Source organism: Acomys russatus, chromosome 12, assembly GCF_903995435.1.
Source record: "Acomys russatus chromosome 12, mAcoRus1.1, whole genome shotgun sequence".
Taxonomy (NCBI): domain Eukaryota; kingdom Metazoa; phylum Chordata; class Mammalia; order Rodentia; family Muridae; genus Acomys; species Acomys russatus.
Window position 1 is genome coordinate 59,024,105 of NC_067148.1, and position 23,233 is coordinate 59,047,337.

Genomic DNA, 23,233 nt, shown 5'->3' on the forward strand with positions numbered 1-23,233 from the left:
TGGGATGCGCAGACAGCAGCACAGCAGCCTGGGATGCACACTACAGCAGCACAGCAGCCTGGGATGCGCACTACAGCAGCACTGCAGCCTGGGATGCGCACTACAGCAGCACAGCAGCCTGGGATGCGCAGACAGCAGCACAGCAGCCTGGGATGCGCACTACAGCAGCACAGCAGCCTGGGATGCGCAGACAGCAGCACAGCAGCCTGGGATGCGCAGACAGCAGCACAGCAGCCTGGGATGCGCAGACAGCAGCACAGCAGCCTGGGATGCGCACTGCAGCAGCACAGCAGCCTGGGATGTGCACTACAGCAGCACAGCAGCCTGGGATGTGCACTGCAGCAGCACAGCAGCCTGGGATGCGCACTGCAGCAGCACAGCAGCCTGGGATGTGCACTGCAGCAGCACAGCAGCCTGGGATGCGCACTACAGCAGCACAGCAGCTCTGGGATGCGCACTACAGCAGCACAGCAGCCTGGGATGCGCACTACAGCAGCACAGCAGCCTGGGATGCGCACTGCAGCAGCACAGCAGCCTGGGATGCGCACTGCAGCAGCACAGCAGCCTGGGATGTGCACTACAGCAGCACAGCAGCCTGGGATGCGCACTGCAGCAGGGTCCTCGTACTCTCATGTCAGGCCTGGATACTGTATCTCTATCTAGTTGTACATTGTCATCTTTCCTGGAGAAGAATCCCTGCCTTATCTTTTACTATAAGAGCACACTGCATTGACCAGTGAACCTCCTTGGGCAATTTCCTGACCTCCATTAAGCCTTGTCACCACATCTTTAACACAGGAGTGACAGTGCTTACCTTTTTTTTTTATGTATTTGTTTATTATGTATACAGTGTTCTGCCTGCCTGTGTTTTTGGACACCAGAAGAGGACACCAGATCACATTATAGATGGCTGTGAGCCACCATGTGGTTGCTGGGAATTGAACTCAGGACCTTTGGAAGAGCAGCCAGTGCTCTTAACCTCTGAGCCAACTCTCCAGCCCGACAGTGCTTACCTTGTGTGGTTTTATTTGAATGAAATGAAACATCCTATGTGAAAGACACCAGAGTCATCATGGGAATCATTGCTCTTGTCCTTCTTAGTGTGGAAGGAAGACACTTCCTTCTATAATAAAGAATTAGGCTCTGATTTACCAGGATGTTTTAGATGACTTACTTGTCATTGTATGTGTATGAACATTTTGCTTCCTGTATGTAAGTGTATCACCTTCATGTAGTGCTCATGGAGCTCAGAAGAGGGCAGTGGATCCCTAGGGGCTGGAGCTACAAGAGGTGCACGTGTGCCTGACTGTTGCTCAGCCTCACCAGCCCCACACCAGGGTTTCTGTGGGCATGGCAAGTACCTGCCTGAGCTCAGAGAAACAAGGCTAGCTGGTCATCACCCCACCATTTCTACACTCTGCTCTGTTGTTTCAGCCAAGTGCACATCGGTGGAATTAGAGACACAGAAGAAGAAAGAATTAAAGAAGCTGCTGCTTACATAGCTCAGAGGACTCTTCTTGCCAGTGAGGAAGCAGTCGCAGCATCCAAGCAGTCCATGGTATCCAAGCAGTCCACGGCATCCACGCAGTCCACGGCATCCAAACAGGCCACGTCCACCCTTCAACGAGAAGAAACGTTTGAGAAGAAGTCGAGGAATATTGTGATTCGAGAAAAGGCAGAAGAGCTGTCACTGAGGAAAACAGTAAGGAGAGCTAATTTCAGGGTATTTATAAGAGTGGAAATGTGTTTCATAAGCTGTGTGTGAGCGTGTGTGTGTGCACAGATCGGTTTGCTTCAAGAACAGGACTGTGCAAGGTTAGGAAACAAAGCTAATGGACCAAGGAGACCAGACATCAGAGTGGGTAGGTCAAATGAAGGCGGGCTTTGGAATGTTAAGTTTCACGGAAATTCAGGTTTGAAAGATGTAAGTAAGTTTCTGAAGCTACTTTAGGAACCCACCCCAGGAATGTTGCTCAGCCTTAGGGTTTTAAATAACCTAGCTCACCTTTAAAATCAGTAAAGAAATAATTTTAACCTCCCTGTAAAACTAAGGATCAGAAATGTAAAAATTAGCTCTAAGAATGCAGTAAGTTGATACTGCTTGCACAAGGCATAAAGCCATGGGTTCAATCCCCACCAGACCACAAAGTGGGATGTGATGGCGGATGCCTGTAATCCTTACACTTAAGATGTCGAGCCAGTTGGGAGGCTGAGGCAGATGAATCACTGTGAGTTTGAGGCCAGCTTGGTGTACATAGTGAGCCCAGGACAGCCAAAGCTACACAGAGAAACCTTGTCTCAAAAAAAAAAAAAAAAAAAAAAAATGTCGAGCCAGAAAGACCAGAAGTTTAAAGTCATCCTTGGCTCTAAGGTGCGTTGGAGGCCAGCCCAGGCAACATAGGATTCTATCCCAAAAGCAAAACAAAACAAAGGAAAATCACAACCTTGCCTGCTGCCTGCTGCTTTTGCACTAGACGTGGCTTTAACTTGGGAGTGTTTGGTTGTGTGCCTGCTCACTTTTTCAGATAGAAGACACCCAAGCCTATCACGGAAAGCTAAATGAAGACCACCTGCTTCACGCTCCCGAATTCATCATTAAACCTCGTTCTCACACCGTGTGGGAGAAAGAGAACGTGAAACTGCACTGTTCCGTAGCAGGCTGGCCGGAACCTCGTCTCACATGGTATGTTTTCCAGGTGGTCCCGGAGCTGAGGAGGTGGGCATGGGAAGGTCCCTAACCCTATGTAGACGCGCCGTGAAGCTCCAGGTCCCACGAAAGACCTTATCCCAAAAGTACAGTGGAGAATAATTGAAGAAGACACTTGATGTCAATCTGGTCTTCACACGCACACACTCCCTCACACTCACATGCATACACACTTTACATGCACACACACGTACATGTACACATGCACACATAAATATGTATTTATACACAAAAAACTAAAACTCAGAGAGCTTCCACCTCTATCCCTCCTGTCTCAAAATCAAAAACAAAAGCAACAATAGCAAATGCCAAAAATCGCTATGCATTACTATGGCAAATAATTTATAGTAAACTAAAATGAGAAATGCCACAAAAATATTTCTAACACTTCAGCAAAAATAAATTTTTCAAGTTTTAACTTAGAAATTGTGAAATATAAAAGTAAATTAAAAGTTAATTGCTATTGGCCCCACCCTTCCTTATGACTATAAAGTTGTACCATGCAACCTTTAAAAGAACATTTCCTCTTTAAAAAAAAAAATCAAGCAATCAATCCAACAACAACAAAACTGAGCCAGCATAATGGCTCAGCATGTAAAGGCATTTGCCAGCAAGCCTGATGACCTGTGTTCAAGCCCTAGGACCCACAGTGATAGAAGGAGAAACCCAACTCTCACAACATGCCTGTACACATATCCGTCCTGTTCTCCCCCCCCCCCCTTCCTCCTTCCCCCTATCCCCCTCAGCACCCTCTCACACACACACAATAAATGTAATTTTAAAATTATAGCTAGATGTGAGTCTCATGCATGCCTTAATCGCAGCACTTGGAGAAAAGAGGCAGGAGGATCTCAGTGAATGTGAGCCAGGCTGGTCTATATAGTGAGCTCCAGGAGTCTCAAAAAGAGGATCACAAGTTCAAGACCAGCCTGGGCTGCATAGTGAGACTCTGTCCAAAAACCAAACCAAAGCATTCACCAACCAAACTGTAAATAAACAACACAGCTGTCTGATTACTGATCTAGAGATGACCTTCATTGGCAGAGCACCTGTCTTGTGTGTAATTCCGTGAATTAGTTTCCTAACACGCTCCTCCCCACTTATTAGTGAAAAAGAAAATCCAGACATTCACATAGAAATCCCTGAAGACAAACGCTTAGCTCCCATAAGCACTATTTGATAAGTAAAAAATCCTTCTTGCATAAATTGAAATCTACTAATTTTAAAATAGAAGACATCCTACTCTCATTCTCTCTCTGTTTGGAGGCGGTGACTTCCTTTCGCTGGGTGGAGGACACCATTCCCTGAGACTCACTCTTTACACCAGTTCTCTCAGAAGGGAAAAAGCTGGAAATTCCAGAGGAAGTTTTCACTCTCAGTGGAGAATACAAGCCAGAACAAAAGAACCGGGAAGCGACTAAGAAAACGGTTTTCTACTTCTGAGTGGGTGGCAAGATGGCTCTGTGGGGAAGGTGCCCTCTGCGACTCTGAGAACCAGAGTTGTCCCTGGGTGAATACCCTGACAGTTGGCAAGAAGCTTCCACCGCTTGGGGGGGTCACGTTCCAAAAGCAAGCATGAGGCTAGTAGTCTGAAGTGGTCATGAGGTTCTCCCAGAGAGGATCCCTGACCATAAGCCGGGTCATTCTGTGAAGAAACAGGTTCTTCATGGAGTCTGTGTCTCTCCTGGGACGTTATGTCACAGCATGGGTACAAGATGTACACTTTTCACAGGCCCCTTCTTCCTCACAGAGCAGGGAACTCATTACCAGGCAAGACCCAAAGTTGCTGGTGATTACGTTGTTGGCTTTCGGGTTTCTTTGGTGCCTGACTGCCGCTTCTGGCCCTGACAGCGAGTAGAGATGTGAGAGGAATATGGGCCCTGGGTGGGGGGAGGGGAGGTGAAGGGAGTACATTTGTGAGGGAACTGGGACAGTCATGCTGCCTCACGGAGAGCAGCTAAGTCCTGAGCCATGCCTTTCAGAGGCATGTGCCCTGGGAGTCTGGTTCCTTCGGAGACTTTTCCAAAGACGGTTTGACTCCAAGTTTCCGTTGCCTGCTTTTGGATCGTGGGAGTCTGAGGTCTAGCAAATGTGAGCAGGCAGCAGCTGTTCTCCTGGCAGATCTCACATTGCTAGCCATGTCTATTTAGGTGGAACTTAGAAGTTGCCCAGAGAACGCCGCACAGCAGAAACACAACACTTGGCAAGCAAGGCCAGGCACAGAACATGTTGGTACTCCCAGGTCACCCCAAAAGTAGAAAGAGTCCTGTCTGTGTGTTTTTGTTCTGTAAAAAAGAGGATGCCAATATCCCAGGGTGGTGACGCAAGCCTTTGTGGAGAAGGGTCTGTCAACATGAAGGAGATATTGCTGTGGTGGAAAAGTGACATTTTAATGTTTAGTATGCAATTCATACAATGGCCTGCTTACCATCTATTGGTTTAAAGAGGGAGACAGAACTTACATTGTTTATGTGCGTGCTTCCTGGAAGGCTGTGCTAGACCCTGGTGGGGTGGGATAAAAGGCACTGTGTGCTGAGCAGCCGCATTCCTCTGTCTCTCGGGGAGACAACTTGCGTGCCCAGCTTGTTCAAATGGAACGATAAGACGTAGAGAATGAAAGCAGCACATGCTCTTTGTGGGGTGGGGTGGGGGTGCATCTCAGGTGGGGGTGCATCTCAGGTGGGGGTGCGTCTCAGGTGTGGGTGCATCTCAGGTGTGGGTGCATCTCAGGTGGGGGTGCATCTCAGGTGTGGGTGCATCTCAGGTGTGGGTGCATCTCAGGTGTGGGTGCATCTCAGGTGGGGGGGGCATCTCAGGTGTGGGTGCATCTCAGGTGTGGGTGCATCTCAGGTGGGGGGGTGCATCTCAGGTGTGGGTGCATCTCAGGTGTGGGTGCATCTCAGGTGTGGGTGCATCTCAGGTGGGGGTGCATCTCAGGTGTGGGTGCATCTCAGGTGGGGGGGTGCATCTCAGGTGGGGGTGCATCTCAGGTGGGGGGTGCATCTCAGGTGTGGGTGCATCTCAGGTGTGGGTGCATCTCAGGTGGGGGGGTGCATCTCAGGTGGGGGGGTGCATCTCAGGTGTGGGTGCATCTCAGGTGGGGGTGCATCTCAGGTGGGGGGGTGCATCTCAGGTGGGGGGTGCATCTCAGGTGGGGGGGGTGCATCTCAGGTGGGGGTGCATCTCAGGTAGGAGGGGTACATCTCAGGTGGGGGTGCATCTCAGGTGGGAGGTGCATGAAGCCCTGGCTTCTATCTCCAGGACTGCACTAACTGGGCAAGGTGGCGAAAGCCTGTGATCCCACGACTCAGGAGACGGAAGCAGAAGACCAAAGTTCAAAGTCAACCTCGGCTATATAAGGAGTTCAAGGCCAGGGTGGGGTACATGAGACAGTGACTCAGAAAAAGTATTATTTGTTCAAGGAGAAGATTGCTTTGGTTGTGTGCTTTTTTTTTTTAAAGCTGGATTTAACTGGATTCCTATTCTTATGCACTAAGCCAACTCTGAGTCCCAGATGACTGGTCTTTACAGTGGCCCGACAGCCATCTCTTTAAACTGGATTCTCAGCAGTGTTCCCATCTGTGGTGGGATTTAGCGTGCTCAAGGTCGTTCGGGCTTGCATGGCATCATGATAGCACAAGGGTCACAGAGCATCTTCATTTCCCGGATTTCACTGGAGCGAAGGGCTCTCCCTCCCACCCCTCATCGTCAACAGTAGCTCTGCAGCGAGGTTGACACTTGTGTGCAAGGATGAAGCACGTTTTACACGTTAAATGGACAGAGTCACAGGGCAGTAGAGCGTTATTGTGGACACACCCCCCCCCCCCCCCCGTGAAAACTCCTCATCAGTTAGTGTCTCATAAACCACATGAAAAGCTAAGGGAAGTGGCGTCTGTGCAGAGGGAGGATTTAAGTCTGCAGGAAGCAATCCTCGGTGCGCATTACTCTCCACGGCTGGCTAGCGATGACTGGCTAGTTTGGAATTCCACTCTCCAGAAACAACAAGCTGTGAAGTGTGGTGTGGGGGGAGGGGGCAGGCCAAACCGCTTCTTTCCCCTCTGACTTAACACTGGAGCCAGCCAGTCTCAAGTGACCAAACCCGGGAGCCTCATGGCGGCCATTCCCTGCAGAGCAGAGTAAGCGCACTCCCTGCCTTAGGCCTCTCGTACCTGCTCTAACCAGGGGTTTCATTTCTTCTTTCCTTTCTTTGTTTGGTTTCTTGTTTGTTTCGAGACAGGGTTTCTCTGTGTAGCCCTGACTGTCCTGGACTCACTTTGTAGACCAGGCTGGCCTCGAACTCACAGAGATCAGCCTGCCTCTGCCTCCCCGAGTGCTGGGATTACAGGGGTGCGCCACCATGCCCAGCTAACCTGGAGTTTCTTTCTCTGACATGTTGAGTTCTGTAGCATTCCATGGACAAGTGTTGTGTATTTTAAACCAGTTCCCTTAGCCAGGTGGTCACACTAGAAGAACTGTGAGCGTTTAGCTGGAAACCTGTAAGGGTGTTAAGCCGAGTAGCGCTGGGGGGCGGGGGGTGGTGGTAGGGGGAGAGATAGAACCACAGGAGCTGCAAAACACCACTTTAACTCAGACTTTATAGAGGTATGGACAGCATTGCTGACTAGAAGCCAACCCGGGTGTCACTCAATCATTCGGTCAGGCAGCACATGCCACAGTGTTTAGTGCCACATTGCTCCCCTCATGCTGGGAAGAACTACAGAGAACCTGCCAGTGCGCAGAAGGCAAAGCAAACCCCAAACAAGCAGGCGGAGCTACTCAGCTAAGTCTCCCTCGACCCAAGGCAAGCTAATCAGAGAACCCCTTCGCCCATGAACATGGGAGCGGTTGGGATTAAGAGTTGCTGATGGCTGTGTGTGACCATAGTGTCTAACACCTGAAGCCACTCCCAGGCTGTCAGGAAGCAGTATGCGTCTGTGAGCAGGGAGAGGGCAACACAGCACACCTGCCATCCAGCCGTGCCTCCTGGGCTACAGCAGTCAATGACCTTCATTTCAGATCTGAGGGAAACAAGATTCAAAGCCTCAGTTTACTGGCCATGCTAGTCTTGCCTGTGCACACGAGGTAGGGCGGCTGAGAGGGAAGCGAGGGCTCCCTTGCTGCTGCCTCTCCTCTTCTTTTTAAGGAAAAAAAAAAAAAAAAAAAAAAGAGGGACGAGTAGGTGAGCCTCATGAGGCAGGCGCCACAGCACTGGCTACAGGGACTTGAGAGGATCAAGGTGCCAACTACAGAATGGAAGTCAGTGCTTCACAGAGAAGCTTCCCGCATGGGCCACCTTCTGAGGGCAGCAGCAAGCAGTAACCAGGAACGGAACGGCTGCTAGGCTCCTGTCATGATCAGACGTTATTTAAGCAAAAGCCATGCTTACTTATGACAATAATGGCCTTTCAGCACAGCGGCACTGTTCTTAAGGACAACACGCGAGAATGGGAGTAGGAGGAAGGGTTTGCTTTCCTCCCACACAGAGAGCCAACAGCAAAACCCAACACAAAGCTTTGCATTCTGCTGTGTTAGTTGTCGTCAACTTCGTTGTTGGCTATAACGCCCAAAGAATGCGTGTTCTATATAAAGGGAGAGTCTGTGTGAGTTTATGTTGGACTCTACACACCCGTGTGTATACCAGCACCCAAATGGAGCGCAAGTATATTCAGCACGCAGACTTCTTCCTGCCACGTGCTCCACCTCAGGACCATCCGCATCCTGACTTCCAGCAGCATCAATGAGTCATTCTGTTTCCTATTTGATATAAACCAATCGCTAACCCATTCATATTTCATAGTGGCAGCTTTTCACAATTGTTATGTCCCTGAGACGCACACAGATTGTGACTGGTTCACGTTTTTTTTATGTAAATTTTAACAAAGAGGAGAAAGCACTTTGAGAAGTTTTATTGTGGTGCTAGTGAATTTAATTAAGCTCAGGTAATTTGTGTGTTTTCCCTTCCTTCCTTCTTCCTTCAATAGATAGAATTATTGAGCTTCATTTACAGGTATAACTACAAGAACAACGCACACGTGTGTGTGTGTGTGAGAGAGAGAGAGAGAGAGAGAGAGAGAGAGAGAGAGAGAGAGAGAGATCATGCAATTAATTATTCTCTAATCTATTTATCTTGTTTCCATTATCTTTCAGGTATAAAAACCAGGTGCCTATAAATGTCCATGCAAACCCAGGAAAGTACATCATTGAAAGCCGATATGGGATGCATACACTTGAGATCAACAAGTAAGAGAACACCAGTGTTTGTGTGTGTCACCCAGCAGACACTCGGGGGAGTCCTTTATCAGCCAAGGCCACAGACAAAATCTTTCTCCCTGGCCCCAGATTTCTCTCACAATGGGTTTTCATGTACATCTCTTCTCTTGATGCAAGCCTGTAAGGTGACACGTATGACTAAATCTGCCACCTACACAGCACCTCCCGACATGATGTTGCATTTGAGTTTCATAAAAGATGGTAAAAGGAGTATGCATGCTTTTATGTATCCGTCTATGCGCATGAGCACGTCTTACAGAAATTATTAAGAAACTAACCGCTTAAGCAGGCATTTCTATGTCAGCGTGTCATCACGGAATTCCAACCCCACAGCCCTGTGTTCTTTACTTTTAACCAACTAAGGCATATGGACTAGTATGGGTGTCACTGAGAGCTGGATAGACTGGGAGAAGAAACTATGGGATGCCGTGCGTCTTGTCAATCTGTATGTCAGGGACAGATATTGGGATGTTTCGTGGTTAAGCAAAATATGAAATGGAAGCTCTGTTAAAATTTCCAACTCCTAAAAAATGTATAATGTCTGAAAAAAAATGATTTGAAATGCAAACCCACTTTTGTGGATGAAAACAGTAGACAAGAGCCCACAGTTTCAGTTCAGACGAGCCCCAAGTGCTGAGCTGTGAAAGGCAAACTGACTCCTGTCATGCTCACAAGGTTTGCGGCTCTCTGCCCAGGGGAAGAGCTGACACAATAGCTACCAGGCTTCAAACAGAGCCCTGGGGCTCCCTGACACTCACCAACCCCTGCTCTGCAGTGGTGTTACCCCTGCTTAAACAGCAGTGGGCCTTGCGGTTGCTTTTACACTCAGGCAGCTCCGGGAAAGGGGATTGCCTTCACCTTCCTGGAATCTAATGTCTTTCACTTCAGCAAGACACAAACGAGATGAAATCAATGCCCGAGAAACAGGACCAGCACGGGAACTAGTGCCGTTAGACGCAAACAGCACTTTGACATCTCACCTGACCTCTCTGAGGGCGCTCTGCCCTCACTCCATCCTTGCGAGACATTCCTGTTTCTATAACGCCCGCCAGTTCCTGTGGCACGCGATGAGCCGGAACTCCAGGTGGAGCCCACACATCAGTAGAACAGAAGCACAAAGCCATTTGTGTTTGAAACTAGAATGAAAAATGGTATAAAAGAGCAGCTTTGTGCAGGCCCGTGGCTCACAGAGGCCCCGGGAAGCTGGCACTGGGAGTCGCTTCTCTCTTCCCTGTCATCCTGATGCCAGCCCAAAGCAAGGCAGCGTGGCACATACACACTCAGGGTTGTCACCTGCTACAAAGCTGCATGTATGGCTGGACACTTTCTCCTTCAGTAGCACAAAGCAGTTACTCACTAAAATCTACAGCCTCGGTACTTGGTGCCTGGCATTCTCAGTGTAGCAAGGTTAGGGTCACCGTGGCTGTCACTCTTTCTGCCCTGCGCTGTGGGGATTGGTGGATAACTTGGACTACAGAATGTTCCACAGGACCAGAGGTCGTCCTGCAGAGCCACGTGTGAGCCACTGGCGTACTCTTTAGCAGACTCCCTTACAAAACAGCCGGCAGGTACAAGGAGCCACCACCATGGTCACTCACCTCCCTGTGTCTCTGCAGGTGTGACTTTGAAGACACCGCTCAGTACCGGGCCTCAGCGATGAACGTCCAAGGAGAGGTCTCCGCCTACGCCTCGGTTGTAGTGAAGAGTAGGTTTGCCTTCCTCAGAGTGGACGTGAAACTGCTTCCCATGCTAACAAACAACCAGGCCATCACAGAGGAGCTCATGTGTGTTCTCTCTTCTCTCCTAGGGTATAAAGGGGAATTAGATGATCCTCGCTTCCGTGCTGGGACTTCGACGCCCCTCAGCTGTAAGTCTAACAGCACGTTCCCCAAGTGTCATCTTTATGTAAAGCGTAGCACAGTGGCGCTCAAATCCCGAGCCATGCTCTGAATCCGTGAGTTTAAGGAAGCAATCCGATTTTTAAAATGAAGGCATAAATTCACAATACTGGTGATGTTTTTAGTGCCTGCCAGGGTGGATATGATACTGTTACCCAGCAACGGTTAGCTTGTTGTCTTAAAAATTCTTGGTTACTATTCTGTGTCTGAGTTTCATTGATTTGTTATTTATATTTTAAAAGTATCCTGTCTGTGGGGTGTGGTGATGCTCACCTTTAATCCCAGCACTCGGAAGGCAGAGGCAGGGGGATCACTGTGAGTTTGAGGCCAGCCTGCTCTACAAAGCAAGTCTAGGACAGCCAAGGCTACACAGGGAAACCCTGTCTCAAAAAAACCCCAGTATCCTGTTTATGCTTGTTAAACTGATCAAACGCTCATACTGAAAATGACAGTCAAGCCCACACTTGTTTTCCATGCATTATGATGAGTGGTGGCTCTGAAAACAGTGCCTTCTCCTGCCCATGGTCTTCCACTCGGCTGCCTGGTTTGCCGTCTGTAGGTGGCCTGTTCCATGACTTCATGAGTGGTCCCTGACTTCAAAGTTATAACCCCTGCCTCACTCACACGGAGGGGATAAAGAATGGAGGGTGATCTTTTCCCATCACACCACAGTTCTGAGACATACCACCGCTGCCACAGTCCCCAGGGTCAGTGGGATTTATCACTTCCCAGCCCTCTGACCTTACTGTGCTCATTCCCATAGCCAGATCTCTCCCACTTCCTCCTCCTCTTTCCAGCCAAGTTCTGACAGCCCAGCTCGGCTGTTTCCCCCAGAGCCGGATCAGCTTGCCTTAGTACCGCAGCTCGTAACAGAAGGGGGCGCTGTAGTCACGTTCACCTACTCGGTGTACGTGTAAACTGTAGACAAAGGTCTCTGCTCTCGGTTTTGCTTTAATGGTTGACACACATTTTTGTCCTAAACACCGTACTAAGGTGTTTTCTATTTGCATCGGTTTATTTAAAGGTCCTTGAACGCTTCTAATGTTGGTAAAACTTGATTTGTTGTATGTGATGTGGGGAAACTTTGCAGAGTTTAAATAGTGGGACGTGACCACACACAATACAGAATAAGGACTCGTAACTTGGTCGTCACCTTCACCAGCCACCCTTCGTTCTGGGGTCAGCAAATAGTTTCTGTAATGGGCCAGATGGAGATGATGGGTTCTGTGGCCATGTAGTCCCTGCCAACCTCCTTAGCTCTGCATCTGGAGCACAGGCAGCTATAAACAGGAGGGCAATTGAGTGAGCATGGCTGGATTCCAATAAAACCTTAATTGTGGATATTAAAATTTGGATTTCCTATGACTTTTCATGAATCATGAAAAATTATTTTTTTCAATTATCAAAAAATCTGAAAATGAAAACTTGTTCTTAACACTACTAAAGAGGAAGCAGCCTGGACTCGGCTCCCAGTTTTCCTAGACACTACCACTTTCCTGAGACAGAAAACACATGTGGCACAGGCCTTCAGCCGTGCTGGAATGCTTTGTCTTCTGGTTGGTAGAGCTGACTTGAGTACCAAGGCAGTCTTTGATGGCCCAGCTCAATCCCAGATACAGAGACATTGGATCCTGCAGGCACTTGCACTGGGCTTGGGACCTCAGGGCTGATATAGAACTTCCTTAGAACTCTTGTCTGCCCGAGGCAGCTCTGGGGCCAGCCTGGGCTCTGAAGGCTGTGCAGGACCCAATCCAGTCAAAGCTCTCAGGTTTGTTGGAATATCACCACACATAAAATAGGCAGATGAGAGATTCCCTTCAAAGAGAAGCGATTTCCCCGTTAACTAGTGGTTGCCTGGCAACACACAAGTTCAAGGCAGAACAACGTATTGTTTGAAAGCCAAAGTTCTGGAAGTGCTGTGGGTGAACGTGGGCAGTCATTGAGCCACACCGTGAGTCCCACGGAACAGTTTCTTCAGTGGAGAGCGTAATGATGCCTGCCTGAAAGGATTATTATGGGATTGACTGAATTGATAGCAATTGCATGCTTAGAACACTCAACAAAACTGAACTGAATGAAGGATGGAATTTCAAGGCCTTAGGAAAAGAGACAAAAGATAACAAGAACGGACTCAAGAGTTAGGCTTTGGCAGCTACGGGCTGTGAAGTCATGGCATTAGCTGCCCGTTACCGTCATGTGTTCCTGCACCCCCATATGAAAGACTCATGATTTTGCTGTCAGATTGTTGGAAGAAATAGACTGTGTGGCCCGTGGGAATGGCCTGGCACATTAGGTAATCTGTCTATGTGCAGCCATTTCTTTCCTAACCCAGGAGAGCTGATCAGATGTAGACATTTGCTCAATCAATAAATATTTCTAGGAGTAATCTTTGCAAAGTTACACTATTTTAAACATTTTGTGTTTTGCTATTGATGTTTCTTGTTTTCTATCTATCTATCTGGTTTTTTGAGACAGGGCTTCTCTGTGTAACAAGAGCCCTGGCTATCCTGGACTCACTTCATAGACCAGGCTGGCCTTGAACCCATGGAGATCCACTTACCTCTGCCTCCCAGAGTGCTGGGATTAAAGGCGAGCACCACACCCGGCCCTTTTCTTTCTTTCTTTCCTTCCTTCCTTCCTTTCTTTCTTTGGTTTTTCAAGACAGGGTTACTCTGTGTAGCCCTGGCTGGCCTAGAACTCATTCTGTAAACCAGGCTGACCTCAAACTCAGAGATCTGCTTGCCTCTGCTTCCCCAGTGCTGGGATTAAAGGCATGCACCACTACTGCCCAGACATAATACTTTTATATGGATCATAAAAGAAGATGAAATAACTTCCTGAAAAGCACATGAGTAATTAATAGAACTATTTTGTCCCAAGACTGTAAGCAGTAGAATTTACCTCAAAATCTAAGATTAAAAAGCCCCTATATTATAGCTAAGAAAGTCTAGGCAAATGTGGTTTTAATATACATTTAAGATATTACATATGACCTTTTAAATAATTTCCCTTATAATATATTTAGCTTACATGATCAATATGTTAAGAATTCTTATGCAAATGAGATGTGCATATGTTTTATGTACTTCTTACATGGAACATGATTTTTGCCCACATAAATAATTTGATCTATTTTTATTGCAGCTGCTTTCTGCTACGCTTATTTAAAATGTTGTATCTCTTTGAAGAGAAAGAGAATACATTACTGGTATTTGTTTCTGTTGTACCCAGTTGCTGTGACCCCTTACGGTTATGCATCCAAGTTTGAGATCCACTTTGATGACAAGTTTGATGTGTCCTTCGGGAGAGAAGGAGAGACAATGAGTCTGGGCTGTCGTGTAGTCATCACTCCTGAAATTAAACACTTCCAACCAGAGGTCCAGTGGTACAGAAATGGTGAGTCTTGGGCTGAACCTTTCCTCTGCTCCCTAACTAAGCATGTGGGTCAGGGGTGGATCTGCTTCCAGGGCTAGCACAGCCTGTGAGCCAAAAACACACGCTGCTGTACTATTATTTTTATTTTATGTGCATTGGTGTTCTGCCTATATGTATGTATGCATGTTTGTGTGAGGGCATCAGACCCCCCGGGAACTGGTGCTACAGACAGCTGTGAGCTGCCATGTGGGTGCTGGAAATTGAACCCAGGTCCTCTGGAAGAGCAGCCAGTGCTCTTAACTGCTGTGCCATTTCTCCAGCCTCTACGTGTTTAACATATATTTCAAAATAAAGAGACCATATATACATGTGTGTGTACCATATATACACACATATGTACCATATACACACACACACCATATGCACACACACACACACACACACACACACACACATATAATTGCTGTTTAGTTTATTCTCTGAGACAGGGTCCCACTGTGTGGCCCTGGCTGTCCTGAAACTCACTATGTAGACCAGGCTGGCTTCAAACTCACAGAGATCTGACAGCCTCTGCCTCCCCAGTGCTGGAATTAAAGGTGTATGCCATCATACCCAGATAAAGTATTATTTGAAGGTAAGATGTTCTTGTCATAGGTATGTGTAATGTGTATACGTATAATAAATTACCAAAAGCCTGTTTACTTTGTAAGTTAGGTTACTGGATGAAGTATTTTTACTTATAGATATCATTTATAAGAGTTGTAGAAAACTGTAAAACATATATAGCCTCATGAAACAATTAAGCACTAATGGTAACTAATCAGCAGAGTAAATTTTCAGAAGCAATTCAGACATTAGTAATCTTACTTTAATGTGGTAAAGTCTCTTTATTATTCATAGGAAGCATATAAGCTAGTACAAAAATGGATACAAAATAGATAAACATTATCCTGTTTGGTTTGGTTTTGCTGGACCGATTTTTGGGCATGTAAACAATGTAAACATGTAAACAATGTAAACAACATGTAAACAATGTCAACATGTAAACACAATACTGCTCGGTAAGATCACCTGAGCTGAGTTCAGTGCTATGTGGTTATTGGCTTGACAGTCATATCCTTTTATACTTTTTTAAAAATTTAGTTTAATTTTACGTGTATGGGTGTTTTGCCTGGCTGTATGTCTATGCATTATGTATGTGCACCGACAGAGGAGGCCATTAGTTCCCTCAGGGACTGGAGTTACAGATGGTTGTGAGCCATCTCGTGAGTGCTGGGACCTGAACCCAAGTCCTCAGGCAAAGCAGCTAGTGTTCTCAACGCTGAGCCAAATCTCAAGCCCCTCACTTTATCTCTGAACTTTTATTTTATATATGAAGTCCCCCGAGATCACAGAGCATGCACACAGCAAAGAAGACAAGCCACGCACTCATAACAGACAGTCACAGGCTCAAGCTGGTGGTGGGCCGTGGGCAGCATGCCCGCCCAGCTAAGACCCTGGCCGCCAGGCGTGCATGTGAACACTTGGGGCAGTGGGGGCCTCTTAGGTTCCAACAACATGGTGGGCAGGACTGTGACCTGGGCCAGACTGGAAAGAGCAAGACAGTGGTCCCAGCAGCAGCAGCAGTGTTAGGTGAGTGATGACTATGCCTGTGGCCCCAGAGGACAGGACAAATTCTACAGGAAACAGTATGGGAACCCACAGTAGGAGGCAGCTTTCCCACCTACCACAGAACTCACCTCCGTGGGCCATGAGCAAAGACTGTCCCAGCACAGGGACAGGACTGACTGGCAGGTGGCAAGCTTGTCAGTGAGCTTGCAGACACCGCAGGCAGCACGCCCAAGGATGTTAGTCTTCCTGAGAGTTTGGAACTGCTGGCTCTGAGTCTTAAAGTGGGATTTGGAGATTGTAGCAGTCAGTGGAAAGAACGTGTGTTTCATATGAGATTCTGAGCGGGCCAGTTGTTAACAAAAGGAACAGTTGTCAAATTGGTTTTTCCTCATAGCTGAAAACACAGTGGTGATGGAAGGCATAAGCAGGCATTGTGGATTATATCTGAATCCTGTCTTCTAAAGGTTAAATGACACATCAGAATAAACATTAAAATACAATTGTATGTTTAAAGTTAAAATGAAGTTTAGACAATACAAAAATAATTGTACAGTTGAGCCTTTTAGAAAAAAATCTTCCTCAATCCTCACAAATTCTAGAATATTAAAATTTTTATTTATCTGTTGCACATAAATTATGCTAACAATTTTTTTTTTTTGTAATTTGTGTGACCCGTGTTATAAGTAACAAGAGATTTTAAAAGTGAAAAAGGCTGTGTTCGTTAGGGTTCCTATTGCTGTGATGAAACACTGTGGGGAGGAAACGTTTATTTGACGGACACTTCCATGTCACAGTCCATCTCTGAGGGAAGTCAGGTCAGGAACTCAAACAGGGCAGGAACCTGGAGGCAGGAGCTGATGCAGAGGCCATGGAGGGGTGCTGCTTACTGGCTTGCTCCCCATGGCTTGCTCAGCCTGCTTTCTACAGAACCCAGGACCACCTGCCTGGGAGGCACCACCCACACTGGGCTGGGCCTTCTCACATCAACCACTAATTACGAAAATGCCTTACAGCCTTATCTTATAAAGGTGTTTCTCAACTGAGGTTTCTTCCTTGCAGATAAACTTAGCCTGTGTCAAGCTGACAGAAGCCAGCCAGCACAGAAGCAGAACCCAACACTTTGAACTATTTGCACTTTGAATAAAGAGCTTTGAATTTTAATTTTGTCAGATGTTACAAGTTATGTCTGCTGTGGAGCCTCTTGTTTCTGTCTGGTATTCTCCATAATATTCAACACAGCAGAATGGCTTAAAGATCTAGAGAGTTCTAAGAGTCAAGTAACTGCCAGGAGAGATGGGGAGGGGCAGCAGAGTGAGGAAAAGGGAGCTAAAGAGGGAAAAACAAACAAACAAACAAGCAAACAATGAATTTGCTTCATTTCCAAATTTCTAGGCGTACCCGTTTCTCCATCAAAGTGGGTGCAACCGCACTGGAGCGGAGACCGGGCAACGCTCACGTTCTCTCACCTCAACAAAGAAGATGAAGGCCTCTACACCATCCGTGTGCGAATGGGAGAGTATTATGAACAATACAGCGCTTACGTCTTTGTTCGAGGTAAGACCAGGCAAAAAGCAGAGGATACAGCGCGTTAAAAAAACACCGAGGTCGAAGAGCAGTGAGCGCAAGCATGTATCAGTAAGATGAGCCCTCAGGCGCCACCGCGAAGGTCGCTGGTTACTGCGGCTACCAGTAGGCTAACTTTCTCCTCCGTGGACAGTGGTGCGGTGAGTGGAGCTTCTGGATCCTCACAGTGTGGAGGCTCCCATGGCAGAGGCTGCTCCTCGTGTGGAGGCTCCCTCTTTAACAAGCACCTCAGAGAGCAAGTGTATTATTTCATTCCAGACCCCTCCTCGTCACAGCTCTGACTTGATGAAGAAGGAAGCAGGTGATGGCATGTGATTCTCAGGACAAACACAATTGATGGTTTTAAGCTTTCTTTTTCCACTGGCGTCTGTGCAGTCTGGGCATGTGCAGCGGCATGTTGCCGTCCGTGGGATAGTAGCACCTTCAGCCTGTGCTCTGTGTTCCTTCATGGACTAGCTATTCATGTACAGCTGCAGAGGAGACACAGGATAGTCTCAGGGAAACAAAGCGTGCTCTACTCACCGGTCTCAGAGCCGGGGGTTCCTCAGGGCCATGTAGGAAAACCACTAGGACAATGGCTCCAGAGCACAGGCCAGGACCAAAGGCAGCACGTGAAGGCACGGGAGCTGTGGCCTTCACCGGGCTTGTCCAGGAAGGGCTAGGTGTAGGCTTTGTGCTTAGATTCACTGGAGGGCTCTGAGATGTGCAGGTCTCCTATAAGTGCCTGAGTATGGGTAGAGGGCACGTCGGGTGTGGGAGGCTGATAAAAAACGAATGTTGCCTCCTTGGGGGCGTGGGCCAGATGGAGGGACAGGGTGTTTGGCCTCCGTGTCCAAGCCCTGATATGAAGATCGGTTGTTGTCTCTAAGCTTCAGCTGGCCTAGGGGAGGAGCAAGCTCTCCACAGCCGGAAAGAGTGGAGGGTATCAAAATGCAGACAATTAGAAGTATAAACAATATAGATGATTTTCTCATTTTTATCTCTCATGTACTACATAGAAAATTTATCTCACAGCCATTTTGATCAAGATGGAACACAGATGCCATTTGTATGTCTTTAAAGTAACACGAAAGGCTACCAATGGCTCTGTAATTAGAACCTTTTATCCACATAGCTGATTTCTCCTGTGAAGCCTCATGTCTTTTAAGAGTTTTAAAGCATAATTCTTAGTGGGTTTGAGAGATAACTCAGCAGGTAAGCTGCTTGGCAAGTAAGCAAGAAGACCTGAGGTCAGATTGCCAGCTCCCCGGCTGCCGGCTTCCACCTGTATCTCCAGTGCTGGGAGACACTGACAGGAGGATCTATGGGGCTTGCTGCCCCACCGGTTTTTGCTGAATCTGCCAGCTCCCAGGTTCAGTTAGAGCCCCGTCTCAAAAAAAGGGTGGGGGCTGACTGAGGAAGATGCCCAAATGTCAGCCTCTGGTCTACGCGCACACAGAACATACTTGCACACGTGCATACAATGACAACAATAGTAACACATACACACATACAAACACACACAGCATTGTTCCCACAAGGGGACTCAGAGGGGACCACACACCGTAGTAGTGGAAATAGGTAGGACACGCCCTCTGATGCCTCACCTAAGATTTTAACTAGAGTGCTGGGATGAGACAACTGCTAAAAAATCCTCCCTCCCGTCTATCAGCTTCTCACCTCATGGCCGCTTGTCTAAGTCTGTGGCTTTAGAGGCTGGATGGATGGGGGTCCTGCCGCCTCTGTCCAGTCTGATCACGCAGTTTCCCACATCCCACTATTTCAGTGTTGTCCCACGCTATTATTCCAGCTTAAGAGGAAAAAGGAAAGAAGTGGGGACTACGGAGGGGGGGCAAATAGGGCTGCCCGCATCACTTCTGTTTGATGAACAAATACTTTGTCTATCCCATGTACAACACTCGCCATTCCCCGCCAACCCTTACTGGTCACAACACCAGAAAGAAGCAGGAAGAGTGAGTTCTGGGGACCCCTGTGTCATGTCCACACTGAGCAATGACAAGTGATCACTAGATTCTGACATGGACCAGGCACTGGTTAAAGACATGTGAACATCTGTAACATCTGGAAAACGCAGCAGGGTGTCCCCTCCACTGAAGCATGGTGGGCAAAGTCAGGTACTGCTGAGGGGATGAAGGAGGCAGCCTTCATAAAGGTTGCTATAGAAACAGGCTCCCTGGGATGCCTCAGGAAGTGGGGTTACCTGCTGACTGACTATGCAAAGTCTTCCCTTTCCCCACCCTCTCAGCTGCCTGGAGAATGCCTCTAGTTGTTCAAAACAACAACAAGAGCAGAGCCAGAGCCCCTGCTGGCCTGGCCTCCTTCTGGGAACCCTGACCTGGCTGCTGGCTCTGCATTTCTCATGCCCCAGCTAGACCTGTGTCTCTGCCGGACGCCAGATGCAGAGAAGGGGTCCACATGTTAATATGAAAGGATTGAGTAGATTAACGGAAAAGAAAACATTGGGAGGTTTCAGGAACTGAACTTGATAGCTTTGGGAGGAGTTTGCTTTTATAGTACAGCTGTTCCTAGTATTGCTGCTGTGCAGTGTTGGGAAGCTCGGGGACTCGGCTGTGCAGAGCTAACACTGCCATTCAGCTTCATCCTTTAATCCACTTAATCGAAATGATGTATTTTTAGAGTCTTAACAACATCTTTATTTAGGTATAAACACACACACAGTTCTCCCACATCAACTGTGCACCGAATGTTTCTAACACATGTGCAGAGCTAACCAGTCACCACCATAACTGCCTTCTTTACTGTGTCTGTCACCTGTCACACTAGTCACGAGTCACCTCATACCCAGCCGTGCTTTTGCCACAGTTTAACAGGCAGCTTTTATTTTGTTTTGTTTTTTGAGACAGGGTTTCTCTGTGTAGCCTTCGCTGTCCTGGACTCACTTTGTAGACCAGGCTGGCCTTGAACTCACAGCACTCCACCTGCCTCTCTGTTTAGCATTTTAAGGGCACTGGCGCTATCCATAGTCATGTTCGTGTTCATGGAACAGTGTGTGCATTTCTTTCCAACACATAACCATGTGCTCTTGAATTGCTAGATCACACGGCACATTTGGACTCAACTTTTTCAGAACCCAAAGCACTCCAAATGATAGTTGATGAGTGTTCAAGCTTCTTCCCCGGTGGCATGTGAGGCTACTCAGGGCTTTCCTTTTCGTATTCTCACAACTTACAAAGCAGCTCTACATCAGCGTGGGCAGTATGTGAGGCACCGTGTTCTGTGCAAACATGTCAGAGCTGAGCACATCTGGACAGGTGTCTTATTACGCAGATAACATGTGCATCCTGAAAATGATAAAAACAAAAACAACAAAAAAGAAAAGAGCCACTTATAACTTGCCATCAGAAATACTTAATGTCAACATTTGATACACACTCTGTTCCACCTTAATCTCCCCCTTGAGCATGAGCACCAGCACACACATACACACATACACATATGCACACGTGCACACACACACATACATACACACACTCAACACATACTCACATACGTATACACACATACATGCACACACACTCATACACACATACATACGCAAACACACACAGATCATGTAATTAAAACATGAAGGAAGAACTGCAATGGCGAGCAAGCACATAGGAAGTGTCACAGTAACCGCAGCACTCTAAGTCGCAGGCAGGTGATGCTTTATCTGCCATACTGAAGAGATAACACAACTTTACAAGTCCCTTGTAGGGGCTGGGGAGACAGCGTAGGGCCTGCTGCATACACATTAAGCCCCTAGTGCCGTGTAAAAGCCAGGTGCACAAGGACACATCTGTGACCTTGGCGCTGGAGGTGTAGGGCTGGGCGGAAGCAGAGACGGGTGGGCGCCAGGCAGCTTAGCTGACCCCACAGACTGCTGGTTGAATGAGAGACTGTCTGAAAAAGCAAGGTAGAGAGAAATCGAGGAACACCTCATTCCTTGAACTCTGGTCCCCACACATGGTGCACATGTGCTTGGCTACCCCACATACATATGTACACACACACATGCACACAACACACATACAACAACAACTCCTCCAGGGTAGGGGATGCAGGAACATTTTCTTCTGTACAAGACTGTGACTGGGATTGGTTCAAAGTGCCTGAGGGTGTTTTGCAACTATGTATTTGAAGCACAGAGTCCAACTTCTCCAGTTCCCGGAAAAAGTGGACAAAAGTAAAGACAAATATTACATAAAAACTGAAGAATCCAGGTGTTCACCAATATGAGAGTTGCAAAATAAAACACTTTATCTATGCGTGTTTTAATAGGGAGGCATAAATATACATGAATAAATATAAAAAGTTCATGTTCCAAACAAACAAAGAAATACTACATAGCAATAAAACTAATGGCTTATACCTGTACTTATTGAAATAAATCAAGAAAGACCATGATCCAAGTATTTATAAAATAACCACATTTAGCCAGGTGTGGTTCGCTTATGACTGTAACCCTTGACATGGGAGTGAAGCAGGAAGACCAAGCATGAGTAAGGCCAGCCTGGGCTACTAGGTCCCAAGCCTGGGCTACAGATAGTAAGAATCATCACTTTTGCTAGATGTGTTGGCACATCTATAAGCCTAGCACTCAGCTGACCAAGGCAGGAGGATTTTTAGTTCAAGGCCAGCCTGGGTTACATAGCAAGACCCATCTCAAAAAAAAAAAAAAAAAAAATCTTTTAATTTATACATATAGAAACATCTAAACAGGCTCAGGCCAATATGTCAGTAGTCATTATTCTGAGTTACAGAGTTAAAGATTTTTAACTTTTTTTTGGTTTTTTGAGACAGGGTTTTTCTGTGTAGCCTTGGCTGTCCTGGACTCGCTTGTAGACCAGGCTGGCCTCGAACTCACAGTGATCCGCCTGCTGGGATTTAAAGGCGTGTGCTACCACACCTGGCTTTGATTTTTAACTTTTTGATTATCACTTTATTTATAATCATGTACTATCCTTACAATAAATACAAACAATAAACTAACATTTGAAAAAAGGTTATTATTTGCCTATATATGAGGCCAAACTGTAATGAATAACAGGTTAGTCTTTGACTCTATTAATCAACCTGCAAAAAGCCAGGCTGTTTGGAGTTTGGGAGAGAGAAAGAAGTTTTGAATAGGGGCAGAGCTGGACAGGCAGCAGCTGCTGAAAGAGACATGCACGCGTGTGCTCCTGACATTCCAGGCACAGCTCGCTCCACAGGAAGTTGTACTTTCTGGACAACAAGAACAAAGCTTATCTGTAACTTTTGTGCTTAGCACTGTCTTAGGGGTTTTATTGTCATGGTAAAACACCGTGATCAAAAGTAATGTAGAGTTTATTTCATCCTACAGCTATAAATCCATCAGTGAGGGAGATGAGGCAGGAACACCCAAGAGCGAAACTGATGGCCGCCGAGGCAGAAGAAATGCTGATTTGCTGGCGCTCCGCCTGCCTGCCTGCTGCCTGCCCTTCTCCTGCCTGCCTGCTGCTCTTCTTCCTGCCTGCCTGCCTGCACTTCATTCCTGCCTGCCTGCCTGCCGTCCCTTCTCTTTCTCCTCTCCTCCTCTCTTCTTCTTCTCTTCCTCCTCCTCCTCTCTTTTCTTCTTCCTCTTCCTCCTCCTCTTCCTCCCCTTGCTTCTTTTTCTGAGACAAGGTTTCTCTGTGTAGCCTTGGTTGTCCTGGACTCTATTTGTAGACCAGGCTGGCCTCGAACTCATAGCAATCTGTTGCCTCTGCCTCCCGAGTGCTGGGATTAAAGGCGTTCGTCACCGCTCCCGGCTTCAGCCAGCTTTCTT

At 47.2% G+C, this 23,233-nt stretch overlaps 3 protein-coding genes across 7 annotated transcripts in view; 2 read left to right on the forward strand and 1 right to left on the reverse strand.

Moving 5' to 3' along the window:
- LOC127196631 (myosin regulatory light chain RLC-A) overlaps nt 1-23,233 on the reverse strand; it is a 72,632-nt gene that overhangs the window by 38,925 nt on the left and 10,474 nt on the right. The gene's annotated exons all lie outside the window — the stretch shown is intronic.
- Nucleotides 1-23,233, forward strand: part of LOC127196630 (myomesin-1-like) — an 84,278-nt gene that overhangs the window by 18,677 nt on the left and 42,368 nt on the right. The gene's annotated exons all lie outside the window — the stretch shown is intronic.
- LOC127196634 (myomesin-1) overlaps nt 1-23,233 on the forward strand; it is a 166,541-nt gene that overhangs the window by 13,479 nt on the left and 129,829 nt on the right. For both annotated transcript variants that reach the window (XM_051154495.1, XM_051154496.1), the window contains exons 3-9: nt 1,435-1,702; nt 2,526-2,683; nt 8,855-8,947; nt 10,594-10,682; nt 10,785-10,844; nt 14,107-14,271; nt 17,254-17,415. In XM_051154495.1, coding sequence (XP_051010452.1) covers nt 1,435-1,702; nt 2,526-2,683; nt 8,855-8,947; nt 10,594-10,682; nt 10,785-10,844; nt 14,107-14,271; nt 17,254-17,415 — 995 coding nt within the window. The remainder of the gene's footprint in view (nt 1-1,434; nt 1,703-2,525; nt 2,684-8,854; nt 8,948-10,593; nt 10,683-10,784; nt 10,845-14,106; nt 14,272-17,253; nt 17,416-23,233) is intronic.